General features: G+C 58.4%; 2 protein-coding genes across 2 annotated transcripts; one reads left to right on the top strand and one right to left on the bottom strand.

Annotated features, from left to right (window-relative positions):
- Nucleotides 1-4,371: 4,371 nt before the first annotated feature.
- Nucleotides 4,372-18,498, bottom strand: LOC101875992 (sacsin-like). Its single transcript, XM_034067004.1, has 7 exons — nt 18,400-18,498; nt 17,962-18,049; nt 17,704-17,806; nt 17,279-17,425; nt 15,613-16,939; nt 15,290-15,378; nt 4,372-14,679 (listed from the first exon to the last, which is right to left on the bottom strand). Exons 1-7 carry the CDS (start codon nt 18,414-18,416, stop codon nt 4,574-4,576), a joined length of 11,877 nt encoding a protein of 3,958 aa, XP_033922895.1. The 5' UTR covers nt 18,417-18,498; the 3' UTR covers nt 4,372-4,573.
- A 2,189-nt stretch (nt 18,499-20,687) lies between these two features.
- On the top strand, nt 20,688-23,219 carry LOC101876160 (natural cytotoxicity triggering receptor 1-like). The gene is made up of 5 exons (XM_005146827.3): nt 20,688-21,033; nt 21,124-21,159; nt 21,324-21,593; nt 21,838-22,122; nt 22,649-23,219. Exons 1-5 carry the CDS (start codon nt 21,000-21,002, stop codon nt 22,804-22,806), a joined length of 783 nt encoding a protein of 260 aa, XP_005146884.2. The 5' UTR covers nt 20,688-20,999; the 3' UTR covers nt 22,807-23,219.
- The last annotated feature ends 41 nt before the right edge of the window (nt 23,220-23,260 follow it).

Genomic DNA, 23,260 nt, shown 5'->3' on the forward strand with positions numbered 1-23,260 from the left:
CAAGTGAGGTCTGACAAGAGCAGAGCAGAGGGGCAGGATCACCTCCTTGGTCCTGCTGGTCACGCTTCTTTTGATGCGGCCCAGAATATGGTTGGCTTTCTGGGCTGTAAGCGCACACTGTTGGTTCATTTTCATTTTCTCATCAACCAACACCCCCAAGTCCTTCTCCTTGGGCTGCTCTGAATTTCCTTTTTGTCCAACCTGTAGCTGTGCCTGGGATTGCTCCGACCCAGGTGTAGGACCTTGCACTTGACATGGTTAAACTTCATGAGGTTGGCATCAGCCCACCTCACAAGTGTGTCAAGGTCCCTCTGGATGGCATTCCTTCCCTCCAGCTCATCAACCGAACCACACAGCTTGGTGTCATTGGCAAACTTGCTGAGGGTGCGCTAAATCCCATTGTCCATGTCAGTGACGGAGACGCTGAACAAGACCGGTCCCAACACCGATCCCTGAGGGACACCACTCGTTACTGGTGTCCAGCCACACATTGAGCCGTTGACCACAACTCTTTGTGTGCGGCCACCCAGCCAGTTCTTTATCCACCGCCTGCTCCACCTATCAAACTGATGTCTCTCCAGTTTAGAGATAAGGATGTCGTGTGGGACAGTGTCAAACGCTTTGCACAAGTCCAGGACATCAACTGCTCTACCCCTGTCCAGCAGTTCCGTAGCCCCATCATAGAAGGCCACCAAACGGCTCAGGCAGGATTTCCCCTTAGGGAAGCCCTGCTGTCACCAAGCACCTTGCTGTTTTCCATATGCCTGAGCATGCTTCCAGGAGAATCTGCTCTCAGATTTTGCCAGGCACAGAGGTGACACTGACTGGTCTGTAGTTCCCCGGCTCATCCATTTTCCCATTCTTGAAAATGGGAGTCAGATTTCCCTTTTTGCAGTCATTGGGAAATTCACCAGACTGCCACGAGTTTTCAAATCTGATGGCCAGTGGCTTAGCAACTTCCTTTGCCAGCTCCTTCAGGACCCATGGATGGATTTCATCAGGTCCCATGGACTTGTGTACATTCAGATTCTTAAGATGGCCTCGCACCTGATCCTCTCCTACAGTGGGCCTAGGGTCTTCATTCTCACACTCCCTGCCTCTGCCTTCCGAGACTTGGGTGGTGTGGTCAGAGCATTTGCCGCTGAAGACCGAGGCAAAGAAGTCATTCAGAACCTCAGCCTGCTCCAAATGCGGGGCAGCCAGTTCTGCCGACAGCTTCTGGAGGGGGCCTACATTGTCAACAGTCTGTCTTTAGTCACCAGGTACATATAGAATCCCTTCCTGTTATCTTTAACATCCCTAGCCAAGTTTAATTCTAACTGGGCCTTAGCTTTCCTAATCTGGTCCCTCACTTCCTGTACAACATCCCTGTGCTATTCCCAGGCTGCCTGTCCTTGCTTCCACCTTTTACAAGCCTCTTGTGTCCTTCTAACTTTCCTCAGCAGCTCCTTCTCCACCCAAGGAGGTCTCCTGGCCCTCCTGCTGCACCTCCTTCTAGTTGGGATGCAACACTCCTGAGCTTGCAGTAGGAGATCCTTGAACATCAACCAACAGTCTTGGACCCATCTGCCCTCTAGAGCCTTATCCCATGGAACCTTCCTAAGCAGGTTCCTGAAGAGGCCAAAGTCTGCTCTCTTGCAGTCCAGGGCAGTGAGCTTGCTGCGTGCCCTTCTCACTGTCCTGAGGAGCTCGAATTTGACCATCTCCTGATCGCTGCAACCAAGGCAGCCCTGGAGCGAGTTCAAGGTGCGGAGCTGTCGCAGACCCCTCCTGAAGCAGGCAGCCCTGGACACACACTGCTGGCACCACATCTTGTGCTGCCCTCGCAGCCTTTGCTGCCCATGGGGCTCAGGTTCTCACACGGGCTCACCCGTGATGGGCACGGCTGGAGGATGTGGCTGGGCTGAATTCCAGCCCCATGGACACATCCCAAGTGCAGCACATGAGCAGTGCTCAGGGTGATTGCCGAGTGCTTGTGGGACAGGGAAGGAGCACAGGAGATGGTCCTGGTCCTTGTGGAGTTGGCCAGTGCAGCCTTCACCCATTTTATTGATTATGTAAGCACCAAAGTGTGTCTCTGTCATCTCAGGGGATCACGTAACGATTGCCCAATGTCCCCCATGGAGCTGCAGCCCCTTCAGGGCTTGTCCCCATCCCCTGCTCACAGCAGTTCTGCAACTCTGGGGTAATGTCACAGCCCACGTTACAGCGGCAACTGCCCCTGCCCGGACACCAACACAGACCTGCACCCTGACTGCACCCAGACTTTTCGCCTGTTCCCATCTCCGTGCTCCGTTCCCTTCTGCCGTGTTCCTGATCTGCTCTGCCCTGCTCCCATCCCCGTCTGCTTGCTGCCATCCCTACTGCCCTGCTCCCAGCCCTTTCCACTTTTTCCCAGTCCCATTTCTTTGTTCCTTGCCCTTATACCTGACTTATACCTTATACCCGATACGAGGAAATGCAGGCCCAGAAGAAAGCCACCCGTGTCCTGCTGGTGGCCGCGCTGAGCCCTTGCGGAGGCGAGGAGGCAGAGGACTCCCTTCACAGAGTAAGGAGCTGGTGAGTGCCGAGGCAGGCGTGGGGCCGGGTCTGTGCCCTGGCCCCGCAGGCAGGGAGCACGGCCGCTCACCCCTGCCCTCTCTGCTCTCCCAGGTCCTCAAGCCCTTACCGCCCCGCAAGGTGCTCAAGCAGAGCAGGAAGAGGATCCTCCGGCTGCAGGCGCCAGCCTGTCAGAGCTGGTGGGTGCTGCTGGACAAGGAGCCTCCGGCCTCCCGCCAGCTCCTGCTGGGGACGTGCCCGGGTCCCCAGCGCCCCACGCCTCTGCCCGGGCAGCCAGAGGGGACCGGGCTGCCCAGAGCCCTGTCCCACACCTGTGCTGCGCTGCTCTGGCCAGCACCAATGCACTCTGCTGCTTGCCTTTTGCCTTAGGCTATTCCAACAACTGCGGGAGCTGGAGGATCAGGCCACCAGCAGGACCCAGCTGGGGCTGGGTGACGAACCCATGCAGGTGGACGTGGAAGGGGAGGAGGAGGAAGCGATGGAGGTGGATGAGGAGGTGGAGGAGGCGATGGATACAAACTGAGCAGTGGTAAGGCAGCACGTGCCCCCCATCCACTGCTGGCACTCAGGCTGGGTCGGCTGCTGCCGCGCCGACGCTGGGGCTGTGTGTGACGGCCCCGCTGCAGGGACACGGTGCCCGCTGGCCTCATCCTGGCGGCACAAGCGCCAGCACCGCGCTGCCCTGCACTGCCTTTGGGACACGCGAGCCCAGTCTGATGGCGTAGAGCCCGGCTCCCAGCCCAGCCAGCCCTGAGCCCCGCGCCAGAGTCCCGCTCTCCCCAGACGCTGGCAAACACAATGACCATCAGGAGCCTCACTGAAATGACCTTGTGCTGCTTCTTTCCAGGGCTGGAGAAGAGGGAAGTGTTCATGGGGTTTGGAGAAGTTTTCGTTGGAAGAGTTCCTGTTTTCTTTGAAGATTGTTTCTGGTTTAGAAGATTGTTGTTTCTTAAGAAGATTGTTGTTTCTCTCATAGGACTTATAGGTTTATATAGGATAGGTGTAAGTTAAGAATAAGACTTTTACATTTAGGTAGTATAGTTGTAGTTTTAGGTAGAAGAGTTGTATTTCTAAGAAGAACGGTCGTTCTTTGCTGTTTCTTTTGTTTATTTTTGTTGTTTTGTAAATACATTTCTTGACGTTCTTCTGACCCAGTCTCTCTTTGTATTCACTGCGATCGCACGTGGCTTTGGCAGACAAGTGGATTCCCCTTGCTCTGAGCTCCCAGGGCTGGAGGGGCCTTGGGGCACCCCAAGTGTCCTCCCGTGGGCTCCCTGCCCTGGCAGAGCGGCTCTTTCAGGCTCTCTGCAGCTGTGGGCAGGGATGGGCATGGGCGAGGGACCAAAGCTCTGGGCGCTCACCCTGACCCCTCGGGGGCTGCAGGGCACCTGCTCTGGTGCTGCCATCGGGCACAGCCTGTGCCAGTGCTGACCAAGGCTTCTTGGGCTGCTCCTCAAGCTGGGGGAAACACGGGCACGTACAAGGCATGGTTAAACTTCATGACCCTTGTGTTGGTTGGAGGGTCATGGGGGCACTGTAGTATGAAGGATGTGAGCACAATGACAGCAGAGCAGGTCTATTGCTCAGGGAAATCAGTGGAACAGCTGGAGCTTCCTATGAGAGGCTCAAACTCCAGCACTTGTCTGCCAGTGGTGGAGGAGTTCCTGTCCAGTATGAGAACCAAACATGCACAGATGGAATTACTGGCTCTTTTCCTTCCTGTTTTGTAGCAGGAAGCAGTCAGACTGCAAGCAGTGAGATTAAACCTGGTGTGACAGAGAAAACATCACGCTGACAGGGCAATGTGCTCTGTTAATCTTTATTTCATAAGCTCATGCAGAAATGCCACAAACAGTCATGACAGACTGGTCTATCACACAAATTCACTTATTCACCACTAAATCATAAGGTTTCATAACTTATAAGCCATAACTCTTAATTTATGGTGAGGCTATGATAGGTCCATGGTGGTCCCGTGTCCCAGCTGGCAATACTTCCTTCCATGGGCACATCCTCATGTGCTGTCCACATGGTCCTGCAGCCTCCCTAGCACTCCCTGCACCCGCTGCACTACCTCCTCCTCATCCACACTGTGGAAGGCCTCGGTGGGGGTGATGGGGAAGGTGTGGTAACTTGGGTACTGTGTGGCTTTGCCATCCACGCCATGGCTATGCAACCACTCCACCTCCTCTGCCAGGCCCCTCAGCTTTGGCTCTGCCACCTCCAGCCACTGGGCCAGCCCTACCAGCCCTGGTGGGGCCTCAAAGGCTTTACTACAGCAAAGTACAGCAGCCACCAGTGCCTTCTCGAGGGCCTGGTGCACCTTGAAAAGGACCCAGTTGGAGAAGCAGCACCTGATGTCATTATGGGCTGCCTGCAGGTCACTCTTGGCCTGCCGCAGCCACCGCTGGGCTTCTGGAATGGATGGAGTCAGGGCCATGGCCTCCTTGCACAACCAGGAGCCATGGTCTTCCCATTCCCAGTAGTGGTGCTGGGCAGCACCCAGCAACACCTTTGGCTCCCTGCTAGCACTCCGTAAGGTTGCCATGCTGTGACCTCCACTGCCCTTTGGCATCAGGCTGCAGGAATCCTTCCCTGGCTTCCCCCTTGCTGCAGCCTCCCCATGCAGCTTCTTCTCCATCTCTGGTGCCGTGACCTCTTCTGCCTCTGGTGCAGCACCCACCAGTGCCACATCATTCTCCTCCAGAACCAAAGCCACATCCCGTGGCTCTTGGCAGACCAGCATTTCCCGCAACACTGACAAGGCTTGTGCTTCCAGCTGTCCATGCAGGATGGTATTGATTTCCTGTGCTAGGGTCTCCAGGACCCTCAGCTGGTGCCGGCCCAGCACCAGCTCTGCATGCCGGATATAGAGGAGCCGCTGGGCACCACCAGCCAGGCACACATGGACAACCCGAGGCTGGGAGGTGCCCTCTACTTTGGCACCGTTGTGCACCAGCACAGTGCGGATGTCCTTGCAGCACTGCACTTTCAGCTGCTCCAATGCAAAGCTGCAATCCACTTCCATTCTTCTCATAGCCCTCTGGCTCTGCCACTGGAGCAGGGACTCCAGCCCCATCCTAAACCATGGTGATACCAGGAGGGTCTGCAGCTGCCTCTGCCCAGGGCACTGAGAACCATAGTGGCATGGCTGCAGGCTGCTCTCCAGCTGCTGCTCTGTCACCTCTGAGAGTGCCCGTGGCTGCAGGCGCTGTGGTAGCATTTGCAGCAGCCACCAGGCATTGCACCCAATCCCCGGGAGTTCAGCCATGAACACAAAGGTCTTCCCCAAGACCCTGGAGGTGTTTGAGGACACACAGTCATTGAAGTACAGCTCGTGGGATGGCTCCAGGCAGTCAGCAGTGCTCAGCAAGTACAGCTCAGACACGCTGGAGAAATCAGGGGGCTCCACTGCCTCCCGCAGCAGCTGGAAGAAGTGGCGTGTTGCCAGCAGGACTGTCTTCTTCTGGGCGGTATTGAGGGTCCCACTGGCACGGCTCTCCTGGTGGATTTGGGCCAGGACACGGCTGTAGTGAGTCAGTGTGGGGAGCAGGACCACCCCAAGGTGTTGCAGGAGGTCTCCATAGACACTTATACGGGGGTCAGGTGTGAAGAGATAGGGGTAAAAGCAAGCCTTGTCCGGGAGCGATGTCACTACTTGCCATGGCATGGCCATGTTCCCTGACTTGGCCAGCACCACAGGCAGCTCCGTGAGGCGCCCTGCATCCACGTCTTTCAGATGGGTCTGCAAGAAGTTGTACACCTTCTGGAGCACATTGGTCCGTGTGTTCAGCTGCTGTGGTGTCTGGCAGGCTGCCCTGCATATGTGCTCCAGGTTGGCCACCACTAGGGCAGTGGGTACCTCTACAAGGACTCCCATGGCCTCCAGGAGGTCCTTCTCGAGTACAAAGAACTCTGGCAGGATAGCGGCTGATGTCCACAGGAGCTCAGCCACATCTGCTTGGCAATGGTAAACACTGCCCTTCAGGGCCACGGGCTTAGTGCAGGCTGCAAAGGGGGGGTGGAGGTTCCTCAGGTTTTGGGGGATGTCCAGTGGAGGCAGGAAGTGGATGGAGGCAATCTGTTCCAGGAAACTCTCTGGGGGTTTCTCTTCAGGATTATGCAACAGGGTACTGAGCTTCCTGAGCATCTCCTGCTGTCGCACCAGCAGGTCTTCAGCATGGCACCCAGCCTCAGCAGCTTCTTGTTCTATCTGCAAGGCCAGTTCCACAAAATCCTCTGCAGAGAGGCTGGTGCGAACACCAACCTGAAGCAGGAAATCCTCAGCAGCTTGCCTGTGGTGACCTAGCTCCTCGAAGAAAGACTTGGGCACAAAGCGGTGTTGGAGCCGCAGGATCCTGAAGGACTCTGTGTTGTCATAGAAGTAGGAGGCCAGGCGCAGCACACCTTGGGCATCACGTATAAAAGCTACAGCCCGAAAAGCTGCCACAACAGCTTTCTCCAACTTAGCATCACAGATGTATTTCAGCTCAAAGAACAAGCGCAGAGCTTCCATAAGCTGTTGTGCTGTGAGCTGAGACATCCGGGGCAACACCACAGTCTTGAAGAGCTGCTTGTCATCTGTGACCTCCCACCCCAAATCCTTGGCCAGCTTTTGGTGCATCTTGTCTGCTGTGAGCAGCACCGTGTCCTTCCTCAGGTTGTACAGGGCTTCAACACCCTTGGGCAGTTTTGGGAACCGGCTGTTGAGCAGCAGCACCTTGCAGTAGGGTGCCACAGAAACATAGTCCCCATTATACTTTTGGAAGAGAGGCAGGAACTGGAGCTTCTGCAGTGCCTGCGAATCCAGTTTTCCTTGCACAGAGTACAGCAGGAGAGTCACATCCCCATCTTTTAAGTCTCCCCAGTGGAGATCAACTCTGGTGTCTGCCAGCCGAGACACAAAATCCCTGGGCTTTGTGGCTGACAGTGTCCTTGTTTTCAGGCAGTGGTAGGCAAATTCATGAGGCAGCAGGAGCTGCCGGAGCACAGGGATGCCCAGTTTGTGCAGCACCTTGGCCACGTCTGTCTCACACTCAAAAAGAACATTGGGGAGGGAGGATAGGGGAAGTAGGTGCTGTGAGCCTGGCTTATTCCCCTCAACAGGCAGAATTATCACATCCTGGAGATGATTCATGAATGAATTCATGTTTGCCTCCAACTTGTCTTTGGTCGCTGAGGATGTGTAGACCACAGTGCTGAAGAACTTCCACAGCTCCTTGAGCCACTTATTCCCATCTGTGGTCCAATTCAGGTGACCCAGTGCCTCCTGGATGAGTGGTGTGGCCTCCTGGAGGTCAAGCTCCTTCACAAAGCAAGGCAGGGTCAAGCCAGAAATCCACTTGTTGGCAAAACGGTGGCAGTGAAGGGGGAAGAGGTGGGCAAAAGAGCTGCAGAAGACTGGGTGCTGGGTGCTGAGGGCATTCAGGCAGCCATCTTGTGTGGCCAGCAAGGGTAGGCCTTCCAGTTCTGCCTTGTCCACGTTGTGGGACTCCAGGCAGCATCTCAGCAGGATGGCACAGCTCTCTGGGGTCCTCAGGGGTGTCTCTGCTAGCATGCAGGGCACGGGGAGTGCCAGGGCCTTGAGGAAGCGCCGCAGAGAGGCTGGCTGGAAGGCAACAGCATCCACATGGGCTTCAGTGAACTCCCTGTAGATCTGCTTCAGGTGAGTGAATGGGGGCACCAGGTTCATGTTCAGCTGCTGCAGCACCTCCTGGAGAGGTGGATGAAGTGTTGTCTCAAGGAAGTATGGCTCTGTTAGCACATTCTTACCACCTGGAGATGCCCAGGTCACTGTCACCATGCTGTCAGGTTTTTTGCTAAGTGTCTCGATGTGGTACACAGGCACCAAGCTTGCACAACTGAGGTGCCTATAGATATTCCCCACCAGGTCCTGAAAGGTGGGTAGTGCCTCTTTCACAACAGGGAAGAACTGGAGGTAATGGAAGGTCAGCTGCTGCTGGCAGACCTTGAGGGACTTGTACTGGAGCCCTTCAGGCCCCAGGGCTTTCCACTGCCTGGTGAGAAAGGCACAGTATAGTGGAGCCATCAAGCGCCGGAGCAAGAAGCTGTTCCAGGCTGCCTCTGTGCTTCCTGAGTCCTGGCGGAGAATGCGCCTGGCTGCATCCACAGAGAAGTTGGCATTGATGTGCACAGGTAGCCCTGTCTTCAGTGGCAGGGGGAGGGTGCAGAAAGCTTTGCCTGTGAATTCATGCAAGACTGATGGCTTCAGGCAGGCAGCCACAGCTCCATAGGGCAGCCGCCCAGGCACTGGAGATTCCTCAGTCCCCTCCTGCACCCCAATCTGGGAGATCACTCTCCACACAGTGCTGGCCCTGGCCCTGCTGGTTTTGACTCTCATCATATAGGAGACAGAGGTGGGGCTGTTCTCATCCACGTCTTGGCTCAATCTCTCTTGATATGCCCGTCTCAGCTCTGCATCATGATCTGTCAGCTCTGTGTCCACCCGCAGCTTCTCCAACAATTGCTCCCCATCTGGGGGGATCTCAGAGAAGACCACGGTGCGGACGTGCCGGAGGAAGAGCACCAAGTCCTCACCTTCCTCAGCCAGCACTCTCTCCATTGCCATGATGTCTTGGTCTCGCACAACTGTTCCAGACACCTTGGAGAAGACAGCCCCAGTTGCAGTGCGGAGGGGCAGACGGAAAAGGACACCCTTGTTCAGATTGAAGAGGGAGGGTAAGAAGGTGCCATAAATATCTGGGAAGCTCCTCTTGAACTCAGGCGTGACAGCAAACATCCCACCAGGTCTCTCAGTTGTGGCTGTGGACAGGTAGCAGAGATGGGGATCAAAGACACACAGGGCGCTGTCTCCAGTAAGAAAGGCTGGGCAGTCAGTAAGGTGATAGACAGTGTTGAAGCCAAGGCCATATTTGCCTGTAACATTCTGCCGGCCTTGCTTGCCACCCACCCCCAGAAGCTGAATGCCTTCAATGTCCTGCTGCTGGAAGGGCCTGTCATTGTAGATGCAGAGAGCTGGGCCCTGCAGCAATGCCCATTTTTCACTGAAAGTGGCATCTGCTGGGTGCTGCCTGCGGTCCCACACGAAGTGCACAAGCCTCGCACCAGCATCATCTGCATTCTGGACCAACTCTTTCACGATATCATGAGCAGATGCTGGATACTCACTCAAGATGTTCTTCAGCCGTGTAGGCAAGTCTTCACGGGCACCAAATGGCTGTGCCCAGGGGCTCATGCCTGCGATAAGTAGTTGGCTTTTCTCCAGTGCTCGGTGGCGTGTGGTAGGCACACTGCAGCGCTGGGCTATGGCTCGGGATAGCTGTTCATGGCACAGCAGGACATCTCTGTCCATTGGCATCCATGGCATATCATTGAAGTGGAGCTTGTCCCGTGGACGCAAAACACCCTCCTGGTCGGGTAGAAAGAGTCTTTGGGTCTGGTAGGCATCTGGCTCGTTGTCATCTAGCATCAAGCCAACAGACACCAGCCGCAAGGCCAGAGCCAGCTCCACGGCAGGCAGGGGCTCTCCAGCGTGCATCTCTGCCAGGGTGCGGAGGACTCGGACATAGTCATCCCAGGTGAATGTGTGGCGCAGCCCCACACACTCCCAGAGCTGCTTGTAGGGTTGGTACTGCTCTGGAAGCTGGTGAAGATATGGGGCAGCCTCAAATGACAGTTTCTCAGCCACAGCCATGACTGGCACAAAGTGGGAGCCCACCAAGATGAAGGGCTTCTCTTGGGCCACTGCAGAAGCCACCTCACCCCAGAGGGAGTGATCTTTCTGGAGCAGAGTATGCAGGTAACTGTAGCAGCAATGGGCGCTGTCCTGCAGGTCCTTCAAAGGGAGAGCATTGGAGCTACAGCTCAGTGCCTCCAGCTGCTCAAGGACTGTAGCTGCTGGTATCTGCCGGTTCAGTCCCAAAAAGGATTCCACTTCCTTGGGGAGGCTGAATTTTTTCCCCAGAACTTTAGGAGCAAAGACAGGGTGGATGAGTCCCACTAGTGGGGCTTGCAGGTAGAGCTGGCCAGCTGGCAGCAGCACGTGTTCACCAGTTGGCAGTTTACCAGGGAGGAAGGGCACAGACTGGAAAGCTGCCTGCATGGTGTTGTTCACCCTCTCCTCCACTGCATCCTGAAGCAGCTCAAGGATGCAGGCAGCCCTCTGGTAGCCTTTGGCATGGTCCTCAGTCCAGATAAGTTTCACTGTCTTTGCCCGTTCCAGCAGCTCTGGCAGGGTCGTTTTGTCCTTAACCATGCCCAGCCTCTCCAGTCGGCTTAGTCTTTCTGGGGAAAGGAAAGCATCCCCAGAGGGGAAGCGCCCATCCCTAGGGTCATATAAAGAGGCAGTGCGGCCTCTGGGATGTACCAGGCAATTGATGAGCTGCAGGTGACCATGAGGGGTGGCAGGGATGCAGGGCACTGTCTGCAGCACTTTGTTGACATCATGATGGGACATATCCAGTGCATGGAGAAGCAGTGGGTCCCGGTCAGCAATAGAGAGGTCTTTCAAATTGGGAAGCACAAGCTCGCAGTAAAAGCGGGGCCAGTCATAGATGCCAGCTTTCACTGCCTCCCCGAGGCCCTTCTGCACCTTCTCTGGCAATGCCACAGCTAACAGGGGATAGGGCAGGGTGGTGGCAAAGACACGCTTTGCCACAGCACCCAGCTTGGGGTGTCTGACCACAGCTTGGTGCAAGAAGCGAGCGTCCTGCAGTGAGCACCATGAACGGCCATCAGAAAAGAGCCTCAGGCCATTTCTGGATGCCACAGCTTGGTAGAAACCAGTCACAGCTTCTGTAAAGGGGTAACAGGCAGTGTTAGTGTCCGGCCAGAAGATGTGATATTCATAGTTCTCCAACTCACCTGCCTCATGCATGGAGCGGAGGAGATCCAGTGCCCGGAGCCAGGCAACAGGCACGGCATTGCGGAGCAGCATCCGATTCCATTCACCTCGCTCTTTTGTATTCCACAGCCCCTTCCGGTTTGAGAGGATGCTGAAGGCCCCATGCACATGGATTGACAGCCCTGAGGTGACTGGCATGGGAAGGTGGCAAAAGACTTGCCCCTCCTCGGCACCTAGACGTGGCACCCACTTGCCATCTGCAGTAGGGGCAAGGGGAAGGGCCACACCAGCCGTGGGAGGTGAAGGAGGGTGCCCTGCCTGTGTGTTCTTGTGAAACAGTTCCAGCAGCTCCCCATCACCATGACACACCAAAACTAAGTAGTGCCACGTGGTCTTGGATGCTTCCTCGCACGCTGTGAGCTGTTCAATGGCTGCCCAGCTCAGGGGATCCCCCGGGGTGCCCAAATCTCGGATCTCCTTTCGCCGCAGCCTGCCCAGGGGCATGGTATCCTCCGCAGAGGTGGCTGTGTCTGGCAGCATCTCCAGGGACATCTCTCTCACCTTGCGCAGGAAGAGCAGCAGGAGCCGGTTAGAGCCAAGGAAGCTGGTGCCAAGAGACTGAATGCGCACTGTACCAAAGGCCTCTGAGCAAATCTTTGATGTCAAAGCTTCCTCCTCAGTGCGAAAAGGCAGACGGAAAAGGCTTCCTGGAAAGGGTCCTGGCTTAGGCAGGCGGCACCCAAAGATACCATGGTAGGGCCGGAACTGCTCAGCAAAGGCATGGAGGATGCGTGGTCGGCTGGAGAAGTCCAGGCGGATGCCAGGGCTGCCGGCCCTGGGGATGTGCTTACCCAGGTGGGTGCCATTGGGATCAAAGATGAGCAGTGTTTCCCCACTCAGCACTGCCGGCACATCTGTGACACGGTAGACGGAGCAGAAACCCAGCCCGAAGCGCCCGATCCGGCCTGCCTGGCCCTCCTTTGTAGCAGCCCCAACCCGTGTGATGTTACGGAGGTCATCCTCTGTGAACAGGGCATTGTTGTAGGCCCAGAGGGCTGGGCCGTGGCAGGCACCCATGCCAGGATCTAGCAACCCAGAGGTGGCCTTTCGGCAGCGTCGCAAGTCCAGGAGGAAGCGGCACACGGTAGCTCCAGCATCCTCTGCATTCTGCACCATCTCTGTGAAGAGGTCACTTTCCTCGCCGTACTCCTGCAGGATGTTGCGGAGCCGTAAGGTGATGGATTCCGAGGGGCCGCAGGCAGTGAACGGCTCTGGCCCCAGCACCTGTGTACTGAGCAACTCCGTGCCAAAGAATGTGGCTGTGCTGGATGGCACTGCCTCATGCACCACCTCCTGAACATCCTCCTCTGTGTCCAGCTCCATGTCCAGGTACACGGTAGTGGCAGCCGGACGGAGGGCAAAGCCTGAGCCCTCCAGGATCCTCACAGGAACTGGCACCGTGCCCTCACCCTGGTGCCCTTGACTCTTAAGCCATTGCAGGACAGCTACAACCACCTGCAGCTCTGCGGCAGTGCCAGCTCGGGAGCTGCGTGTGTCTATGTCCTGCCCAAGGCAGCGCAGAGCTGCTACTGCTCTCTCCTCACTTACCCTCATCTCCACCCCCCAAGCCCTAAAGAGGCAGCTGTAGAGCAGGAAGTCAGGGGGCACCCGGGGCACCAGCATCCCCAGCTCCAGCTCCTCAGGATAGCTCAGCACGGCATCACGGGGCAGGACAAACCCAGCTCCAGTCCACACCACAGCATCGTCTGGGGCAGTCCCAAAGGTCTTTAGGTTTTCCTGCATGTGCTGGTAGACAGGCCGGAGTGCAGCACCTATCTCATCTGTGTCCCTGCGCCCTGCCAGCTCCATCAGCTGCTTCCACACTTTCTCTGGTGGTGGAGTTTGGCTCAGCCCCAGCTTCTTCTCTGCCTCTGGCCCAAAAGCAGAGGTCAGATGCATGGCAAGCCCCACCAGGGGCTGGTACTGGGTGGACCGCAGCTCCTCTGGGGACAGGAAGGGCTGCCCAGGCTTCCCAGTGCACTTGGAGCGAGGCACCCATGGCAAGGCCCGGAGCTGTGAGAGCTGCGTATTGCTGAAGCCAGACAGTGCCTTGTGGTGATTGCAGACCCCAATCAGTGCCTGAGCTCTGTCCAGAGCTGCCTTGTCACCCTGACTCACTTGTGCTGCAGCCTTTAGGATGTCTGAAGGCACCAGGCATCCCTCACCGTGCCGCAAGCCCAGGGTTCTCAAGGCACGGAGGACAGGCGGGCTGCAGAAAGCAGCAGGAGGAAAGCACTCGGGGCCCAGCAGTGTCTGCAGGGTGCTCTCACAGGGGTCATAGAGGTCTTGTGGGCGCATAGGGCCATTGGGGGTGTTCAGGAACGCCAGCTTGCTGCAGGCCTGCTGGAGCGGTGGGCTCTGTGCAAAGAAGATGTCCCCATTCTGCAGCACCCAGAGCAGCAGAGCCTGTGTCTCAGCTGCCCGCCCTGCATAAGCACCTCTGGCCACAGCTCTGACGGCCTCCAGCATCACTTGGACTACACTGATGAGGGGCTTCTGGAGTCTCCCCAGGAGCTGACGGTCAGCTTCATCTCGGCACTGCAACATAGCCTCTGGCAGCACCACATCTCCAGGCAGCTTCAACCTTGGCTCCATTGCCAGGGTGTCACCAGCTGGTACCAGCTTTGTGGGCTGTGGGGTGGCCAAGCAGGGCAGTGGGATGAAGAGGGGCAGAGCAGCCAGTGTGGCCCTGTCCTGCTTTGTCAGGGATGGGAGGTCTGCCAGGTAGAGCCGCAGGGTGTCCACATCCTCAGCAGGCAGTGAGGCCAGGCGGGAGGCCACAGCTGCAGCCCCCCGCCTGCCCAGGGCCTGCAGGGCATTGAGTGGGGATGGAGGTAAGACATAGTGGGGCAGGCAGCGGTGCCATGTGCCTGGAGGCACCACTGAGCAGCCCAGGACCTCCAGCACAGAGCCCACAGCAAGTGGCAGGTACTGCTCCTCCCATGCCTGGAAGATGAGACTGGACCGGGGAATCAATGGAGCCAGGCGGATGCTGGGGGCATCCAGTGGGGACAGGGCGATGAGAGGGAACCCCTCCAGAGGGCCCAGGTCTTCCATGTGGTGGGCCAGGAATTGCCACAGGGCTGGGAACCAGGAGGCTGGGGGCTGGGGGGGGCCTTGGTCCGGGTACCAGGTCACGGGGGTTGAAGACTGGGATGTCCAGGCAGGGGGCAGGGCCAAGCGTAGGGTCCGGGCAGTCACGTCTGGATCCAGTAGAACCAGGTTGGGGAAGAGACCTGTGTGCGGGAGCAGAGGCTGGGTGAGGAGTATGTGGGAGAGGGGACCTGGAAGAGGGTACCCAGGATGTGGGGGAAAGAATCTGAGAAAGTATCCTGCAGGGGATGGGGACAGACATACGGGGGATAGGAGGGCCTGGGCACTGCAGGGTAGTGGATATCTGGAATAGGAGGAACAAGGGAACCTCAGACTCATGGCAATAGAGAAGAGCCAAGAGGGACCAGTATTGGAAGCCACAAAGGTCTTTGGTTGGGGAATACAGGGAGAGCCAGGATTCAAAGGAGCACAGAGGGATGGGAGTATGTGGGAAGAACAGCAAGGACAGGAGGGTACCCAGAGCTAGAGGGAAATGCAGGTAGGAGAGGTGGCCCTGGGCTCCAGCAGTGCACCCCAACCTGGATAGACAGGGACATTTGGGATCTACAGCGCTGTTGAATGGAATGCTGTGGGAAGCACAGGAAGTGGCCTCAGGCAGGGGATCAAGGACCCCAGGTATATACAGGGAGCATCACTGTGGGAGATACTTGAGGTACAGAAGGGCCCCAGGGTGTACAAGGGTGCCCAGGGCTGTAGGGTTTAAGGGTGGTGCAGGGACTCCCCATCTCTTACCCTCTTTGGCAATGCCTCGCAGGAGGCTCTCCAAGCCTGGCTCCAGGTCTGAGGGCAGGAAAGACCCAGCCAGGCCAGGCAGGAGCTCCCTGCGGAGACAAGCAGAGGTGCTGGGGAACCAGAGGAGTAACAGGGCCCAGGCAGCCCCCTGGACCCGGCTCAGCTCCCACTCGGTGATGTGGGAGAGGAGGGCAGGGAGGTGCCCAAGTGTCCAGGTTTGGCTGCGGCTCCTCTTTCAGCTCAAGAGCGGGAGCTGTGCCCTGGGCAGCCAGCTGTGTGCCCACTCCCACAGGGAATGGGGCTGCCTGGGGCCACGCACTCACCTGGGGCAGTCGCAGGTATCCACGTAGACGACGTCTGATGCAGTCCCAAAGGCCACAAAGGTCCCATCGGCACGAGGCAGGAGGGGAAGCCCCCGCAGCTCAGCGTGGCACCCATCCCCGGCCACATAGCGCAGCAGGGCCAGGCGCTCCGCGTCCGGGATGCCCTCAGCACCGTGGCTCCGCAGCACCTCCCGCACGTGTCCCGCCGTGGCCTCCCGCACGCCCTGCGCCATCCCCAGCGCCAGAGCCCTCCTGACATGGGCCGGGACCTCAGCCACCGGCTCCCCGGCTGCCAGCAGCAGGGCCCGGACCGCGCGCTCCGCATCCCCCGTGCCCGCGGGCAGCAGCACGGCCTCCGCCGCCCGCAGCCGCCCCGCGGGCCCCGCCGCAGCCGGCACCAGGGTGCGTGCGGCTGCCAGCCCCTGGCACACGCGGGTCACCAGGCTGCGGGTACGGCCACAGCCGGGCGTGTGCTCAGGGTCTGGCCACATGCTGTAGGGGTCAGTGCCGGTTAGGGCTGTGGCTACAGCAGCCATGTGGCTGTAGAGGCGCGGCAGGAGGCCGAGCAGCAGCAGGCTGTTCCAGCGGGCATCTTCCTCGCCCTCCTCCCCCTCCTCAGGCCAGCGGAGGTGGCGGCGGTCGTCAGAGAGGGCGAAGGGGGCACTGGCATGGACGGGCAGCCCTGTGGCGGTCTCGTCGGTGGCTGGCAGGGGTAGGAAGCAGCAGAGCCGCCCTTGGCAGGGCCCGTGGAGGGGGTGCGCCAGGCTCAGCTCAGGGCAGCACCCCAGCAGTGCCCCCAGCGCCACGGCCGGACCCCCTGTGGCCCTGCCCGTGGCCACCAGCCACTCGCTCCTGTCCCCCGCTCCGTCCCCACGCAGGGCCAGCAGGCACCACGCCAGGCTCAGCCCCTCGTCCCCTGATGGTGCTGGGACAGGGAGAGGCTGAGGGGATGCCATGAGGGTCCCCATGAGCGTCTGGACCCCATCAGGGGCCACATGGTGCAAGGTCACGCGGCGGACATGGCGGAGGAAGAGGAGGGCAAGCGGGGCCTCGGTGAGGAAGGTCTGTAGGAGGCTACGGATGCGCTCGGGACGGGAGACCCCTGCAGCGATTCCCGAGGGCTGCCGGCGGAGGGGGAAGCGGAAAAGTGTGCCCTGGGCAGAGCCACGGTGCTGTCCCACAGCCTCCAGCCCAGCCCAGAAGGGCTCGAAAAGGCCAGGAAGGTCCTGGGCTTCAGAGACATCCCAGCGGGCACCGGCGCCTGGCAGCACCCGGCATTCAGGGTCCAACACCCCCAAAGACGGGGGGCTCAGCACACCTGGGAAGTCTGGAGACATGGGAACCATGAGGCCATAGGGATGGCATGGACAACACCGCCTCCCCGTATCATCACGACCCATTGGTGTCCCAGGTGCCCACCCACTTACGCTTAAGTCCAACCCACAGTGCCTCCCATGAGCTGAAGTTCAATCCCACGTCACCAAGCCCCCCCCATCTGCCCCTCCAGCCCTGCCCTCCATTGCCACCCCAGCTGCTCCCCAGCATCCCCCCAGCTTCAGACACAGCCCCCCATTTCACCCAGCCTCAGTGACCCCCCATCACCCTGTGCCCCCAGTACAACCCACACCCCCAGTTCAACTCCAGTTGAAGCCCCAGTGCCACTCACCGGTGAGGTGGTAGACAGAGGTGAAGCCCAGGCCAAACCGCCCCACGGTGCCGGGATCCTTCCGCTTGTGTGAAACCCCTGGGGTCAGGATCCCTGCCCAGTCCCGGGGGGACATCAGGGCATCATTGTAGGCCAGGAGAGCTGGGCCTGGGGGGGGGTCAGGACCACGGGTTAGGGGAGATTTGGGATGTGCAGGGGGAACTACGACCCACGCTCAGTGTCCCCACAATCTCAGTCCCCTCTCCAGTCACACAAAAGTGCCCCCGGTTCTCCCTGCACTGAGTCCTCACAGTACCCCCAGTGCCCCCAGCACTGCCCAGAGCACCTCACTGCTGCCAGTTCTCCCAGTTCATTCTGACTCCTCTTCACCCACATCCCCCAGTCCCTCCCAGCGCCATCCCTGCCCTTTGTCCAGTGCTTCTCACCCTGGGTGCCCTGCAGCCCCCCTCTGGTGATGTCGAACTCCCGCTCATCAGACACGAACACGACCTCTTTAGCGCCGGCATCGTCCGCGTTCTGCACCAGCTCCTGGATTCGGGAACCAGGGATCAGTGCCCGGACACCTGAGCCCCTCCAGCCCGCAGGGTAAAGCACCAACCCGCTGCCCCCCCCAAGGACCACCGCGCAGCCCGGCTGCCTGCAGCCTGCTGGGCACCAGAGCACTGGGTTCCGGGGGGTCTCACCTTGAGGATCTGCCCCCCATCGGGGTACTTCTGCAGGATGCTCTGCAGGTAGTCAAGGAAGACGGGTGCCCGCTGGCAGAATGCCTGCCTGCAAAACAGAGAGAATGGGGGCTCCATGGGTAACCAGAACCCCCTTGGATCCCCGGGATGTCCCCTTCCTTGCGGGGGTCAGGGGCTCCATCTCCTCGCAGGACGCGCTGGAACAGCCACCCCAGGGATGCCCCCCACGTCCCCAAGCCCCCGTCTCTCCCTGGGCTGCTCCAGCAGCTGAAACTTTTCTTCAGCCCCGCATAATCCCCACCTCCCACAGCAACAGTTCGGGTCCCGCCGCCTACCCCTGAGCCCTCCCGTCCCACCGACAGCCCCAGTGACCCCGGAGGGCTCCAGCCATCGCCCATGCCCCCCATAGCCCCCCAAAGTCCCGCTGCTCGCCCTTACGCGTTCGGCTGCGTCATGTTCCTGCCAGGCAGTGCCGAGGGGGGCGGTCCCTTCCCCTGCAGCCCCGGCAGTTTCGTTTCCCCGCAGCATCTGCCTCTCCTTTCCTGGCTTTTTTGATCCTGGAATTGCAGCAGGGCAGGGACCGAACACACGAGGCCGGGAGGATAGGGGGTGGGGGGGGGGCAGGGATATGGGAATATGGCAATGAGGACTGAGGGATATGGCAATGGTACGGGATACGTGGGGATATGGCCATGGGGCAAGGACTGTCAGGCTATAGCAACGGGGTGTGGCTGTAGGGTGGAGGCCATTGGGTTATAGGAGTATGGCTATGGGAGAGGGATGTGGCTGTGGGTTGGGGATGATGGTAACGAGGCAGTGGGAGCATAGAAATGTGGCTGTAGGGATAGGGCTACTGGGGTATGTCTATTGCGCAGAGTACAGTGGGAGCGTGGCTATGGGACTGAGGCCATGGAGCCATGGCCATCGGGAAGTGCTCTAGGGGCATGGTTATGGGGCAAGAGCCATAGGAATGTGATTCAGAGCATGCAAGGCCATAGCAGTGGGATGGGGTCCACTGGGGTATGGCCCACAAGACCATGGGGATGAGGCTATGGGGCAAGTGGCCATGGCAATACAGTGGGACCCATGGATATACAGCTATGGGGTGATGGAGTTGCATGGGATATAGCTATGGGGTAGGGTTGCTGTGAGCACGTGCACATCACCACGGCATGTAGGGATATGGCTGAAATTGCTATAGGTCAGGGGGATGCTGACATGTGGCTATATGTTGGGGCATGGGGGACAGCAGTGGAGTGGGAAGAACATGGAGACATGGAAATGGGGTAGGAAGGAAGAGGAGCATGTGTATGGGGTGATGGGTACATGTAGGACATAGCTTGGAGGGGACAACTTTGGGACATGTCTGTGGGATGGGATTGCTGTGGGATGGGGGAGACGTGGCCATGGGTGGAAGGGATTGATGGGAGGAAAGGCTCAGCAGCTCTCTTCCAGCTCCCCATGCCCTGGGCAAAAGGTGACCTGACTCCTTCAAGCAAGTCACCTCTGAGGGATGTCCCTACCCATGAGCAGGCAGCCAAGGAGCTCCCAGGCACAAGAACTGTGTGGGGACAGGGAGAATAGGAAGGCACTGAGAAAGGCATCTTCAGGGACACAGGCAGTGGGGAACAGTCCCACAGCCTATCCTTTCCCTGCTCCCACATCACCCAAAGCATCTTCCCCTATTTAATTCACTCTTCGTTATTGCCAAAGGGAACTCTGGGCACAGCAGTGGCCAACCCAGACCAGGCAGCTGAGGCTGGAGGCCAGGCCCCAGCTGTGCTGGGAGTGAGCAGTTATTCGGAGTAAGGACCCTGTTGTTGCTCCAGCACAAGCCAGGGAAGGCCTGGATGGGTGATCCAGACCTACAAGTAGTAATTATTGCTAGTATCGCTGTTCCTGCTCTAATGAGAGATGCTATAGGGCAGGTGGGATGAAAGGGAGGAGGCCAAAAAGAGCCAAATGGGAAGCCAAGTTAATTCCTTCCTATTCCACTCTGTGGAGTCACCAAACTTGTGCCATAGCCGTGGGGGAGAGCACAAGCTGGACATAGGTTGTGGGCAGAGAAGCTTGAAGCTGCCAGAGGGGAGATTGAGATGAGCTCTGAGGCAGAAGCTCTTCCCTGTGAGGGTGCTGAGGCGCTGGCACAGGGTGCCCAGAGAAGCTGTGGCTGCCCCATCCCTGGCAGTGCTCAAGGCCAGGTTGGACACAGGGGCTTGGAGCAGCTGCTCCAATGGAAGGGGTCCCTGCCTGTGACAGGGGTTGGAGCTGGAGGAGCTTTAAGGTCCCTTCCCAAACCAGTCTGGGATTCCATGACCCATGGAATCCTCTCCCTCTCCACCAGCTGGTCTGCACTGTGGCAGGGGGCACCATGCAGGGCTTCTGAGCATGACATGGTGCTGAGGACTTCCCCAACCTCAGTGTGAGAGATCTGACAACAAACAGAGGGATAAAACACCTGCTTTAGTGGCAGAGAAGTAAAAAGGGAGGATGGAGATTTTACATCCCTTCAGATGCTGGGGACACCTCCACAGATGGGTCCAGCAGCACTGCAGGGGAGTGGGGGGTGTTCTGCCTCCAGAGGGACCTAAGATGTACTTGCATCCTACATCCGCTTTTTATTCTGTCTTACTGAGACAGCGATTTTATGGTGTCACACGTTGCTGGACCCTTCTCACCAAGACTCAGAAGGAATCCTGCAGCTTCCCCTGCCCTGCTTACAAAACATCACCCTGTTCCGCAAAGGCTGAGATGAGCCATTTCCCCTTCAAGTGACCAGGGCCAAAAAAGAAACGAAAAGCCCAGAGAGTTTTACTCCTAAGGTCAGCAGGATCCTAAGACCACGTCGTCACAGATGCCCAGCTCTGGGTTGCTGACTTGGGCATCCTGCTTCCAGTTCAACCATCCCAGCCCTGCAGAAGCAGTGCGACAGGAGGTGCTTTGTGGCAGCAGGGGGATATCAGGACCCACAAGAAGCTGCTCAGTGCCTCCAAAGCCTTCCCCTGCTTGAGCCAAGGACAGAGGGAGCCAAGAGGGACATGGTGCTGCCCATGATCCCTGTGCTGGCCTTCGGTGAGTGCCAGGGGCTCTGTGGGCTCTCGGAGGGTGACGTGAGGCATCCAGACGCTCCGCAGGGGTGTTACACAGCTGCTTCTCTTGCAGGCACTTGGATGCTGGTGCAGAGCGAGGCTGCAGCCGGTGAGTACCATGAGGAGGGAGATGGGGAGTTTGGGCACATCTCTGCTCCCTCACCCCAGCACCGCAGAACAAACCTCCCCCTGCATGGAGATGGGGCCTGAAGCCATCTCCAGGCTCGCCCCGGGGCCTCCTGTCTGTGTGGCAGCATCTCTGTCCCTGTGCAGGTGCCCCCACCATCTCCATCTTCCTGAAGCCGCCTGGGGTGATCCCACCTGGAGGCTCCACCATCATCTGCTGCAGCTGCCAGGGTGACGAGGGGAATGTTGTGCTGTACAAGGACGGCAAACAGCTCCGTACCCGGGAGCTGCAGGACGGAAGGGCTGAGTTCCCCATCACTAATGCCACCCAAAAGGATGCAGGTCCCTACAGCTGCCATTACGTGGCTGGAGGCACTGTGCTAGCTCGCAGTGAGACCCTGGAAGTCATGGTGAAAGGTGAGGGATGTGCGGTTACCCCTTCACGTGGGATCAGGCTCTAAGGGGCACACAGGGATGCACTTGGCTTCCCCCTGCACAAAGCGGGCAGGGTTTTTTCCTTCTTCCCTGGTTTGGAGAGGTGGGGACCATCTTTACCTCTGCCTGAGCAAGGTGGGGGGGTCATGCAGATGCTCCATGGAGTGGCTCCCAGCACCGTGGTAAAGCCCAGCTCACCTTCGCATGCCCTCTTCTCTCCCAATAGAGTTCCGTCTCCCGAGTCCTGTTCTCTCTATCCTGCCGGGACTCGAGGTGTCTGCAGGAGCTCGTGTGACTTTCCGCTGCACCATCGCACACGCCGGTGCCAGCTGTTTCCTGTACCTGGAGGGCCAGGACAAAGCCCCTGACTTAATTTATAAGGATCAAGAGGATTTTAACCTCTCCCGGGTGCACAAAGGCCATGAGGGCCGCTACAGCTGCCAGTGCTACAGCTGGGCTGCTGTGATGGAATGGTCTGATGTCAGCAACAGCCTGGATCTGGTGGTGAAAGGTGAGACATCCCCAAAGCTGCATCTGGCCCCTCTCTTCCTCCATTGCCACATCCTGGAGGAACTAGAAAAGAGGATGTGGAGGAGGAAAGCAGGTGTAAGAGGGGTTCAAGCAGAGGATTGCAGCTTCCTTCAGACATGTGTGAACCTTGCCAGTTCCTCAGACACCCTACAGATGACACAGGGGTGGGACAAGGGTCCCAAGCCGTACATCTTGGCCTGGTGGCACTGGCTGGCTGAGCACGGGTGGGTGAGGGCCGGCTCCATGTCCGTGTCCCACTGCCACTGGTGCCACTGGGGGGGGGGTAGGGGTGTCTCAGGGAGGTAGAGCCCTCGGGGCTCCCTGTGAACCCTTTATCCCTCTTTAGCCCAGCAGTGTCTCCTTGCCCGTGTGTCTGCCTGCTCTGGGAGCCTCACGTGTGCCCCTTCTATCCCCTTGGGTCCCCTGTTGCCCCTGTGGGAGGGCTCCTTTGGTGTGTCAGCTCCCTTGTGAGGGTCCCCAGTGACTGTCCCTTCCTGCCCCTGCAGATTACACCTGGAGCAATGTGGGGCGCCTGGTCCTGGGCGCTGCTGTCCTGGTCCTGCTGGGGCTCATCGTGGCCGAGGACAGGCACGGCCTCTGGTGCATTTTGCCTGTGGGGAGAGGTGACCACCACGCTGCTCCCTGCACCCAGAGCTCCCTGTGACTGGGAGCAGGACGGGATCACTGGGATTGCTCCAGCATCTCCTCACAGCGGGATAAATCACAGCTCCCCACTGGCTGCATCCAGGGACATGGGGCAGGACGGGAGAGGGAGACCCCATGGCCGGGGCTGAGCCCTCCCTCTGGTGTATGTGCGTCTGTCCCTTTCCTTCTGTCACCAGGACTGAATAACCAGTGTCCAGCTGCAGAGACTTCCACTGCTCACAGTCGTTTATTACTTTAAAACACTGACGAAACACATCACGCTGTCATCTATATATATAAATTTACTTTGAGACAGCTATAAATTTATATATATAGGACCTTTAAACCTCTTTATACTCAGGACACAAAGTTCCGGAATAGCTTCACTGGCTACAACAGAAGTAGTTTCATTATGAAAACACAAACCTCAAAAATGGGGGGGGGGGGGGGGGGAATTAAAAACAAGTGCAAAA

This window comes from Melopsittacus undulatus, chromosome 10, assembly GCF_012275295.1.
Source record: "Melopsittacus undulatus isolate bMelUnd1 chromosome 10, bMelUnd1.mat.Z, whole genome shotgun sequence".
NCBI lineage: Eukaryota > Metazoa > Chordata > Aves > Psittaciformes > Psittaculidae > Melopsittacus > Melopsittacus undulatus.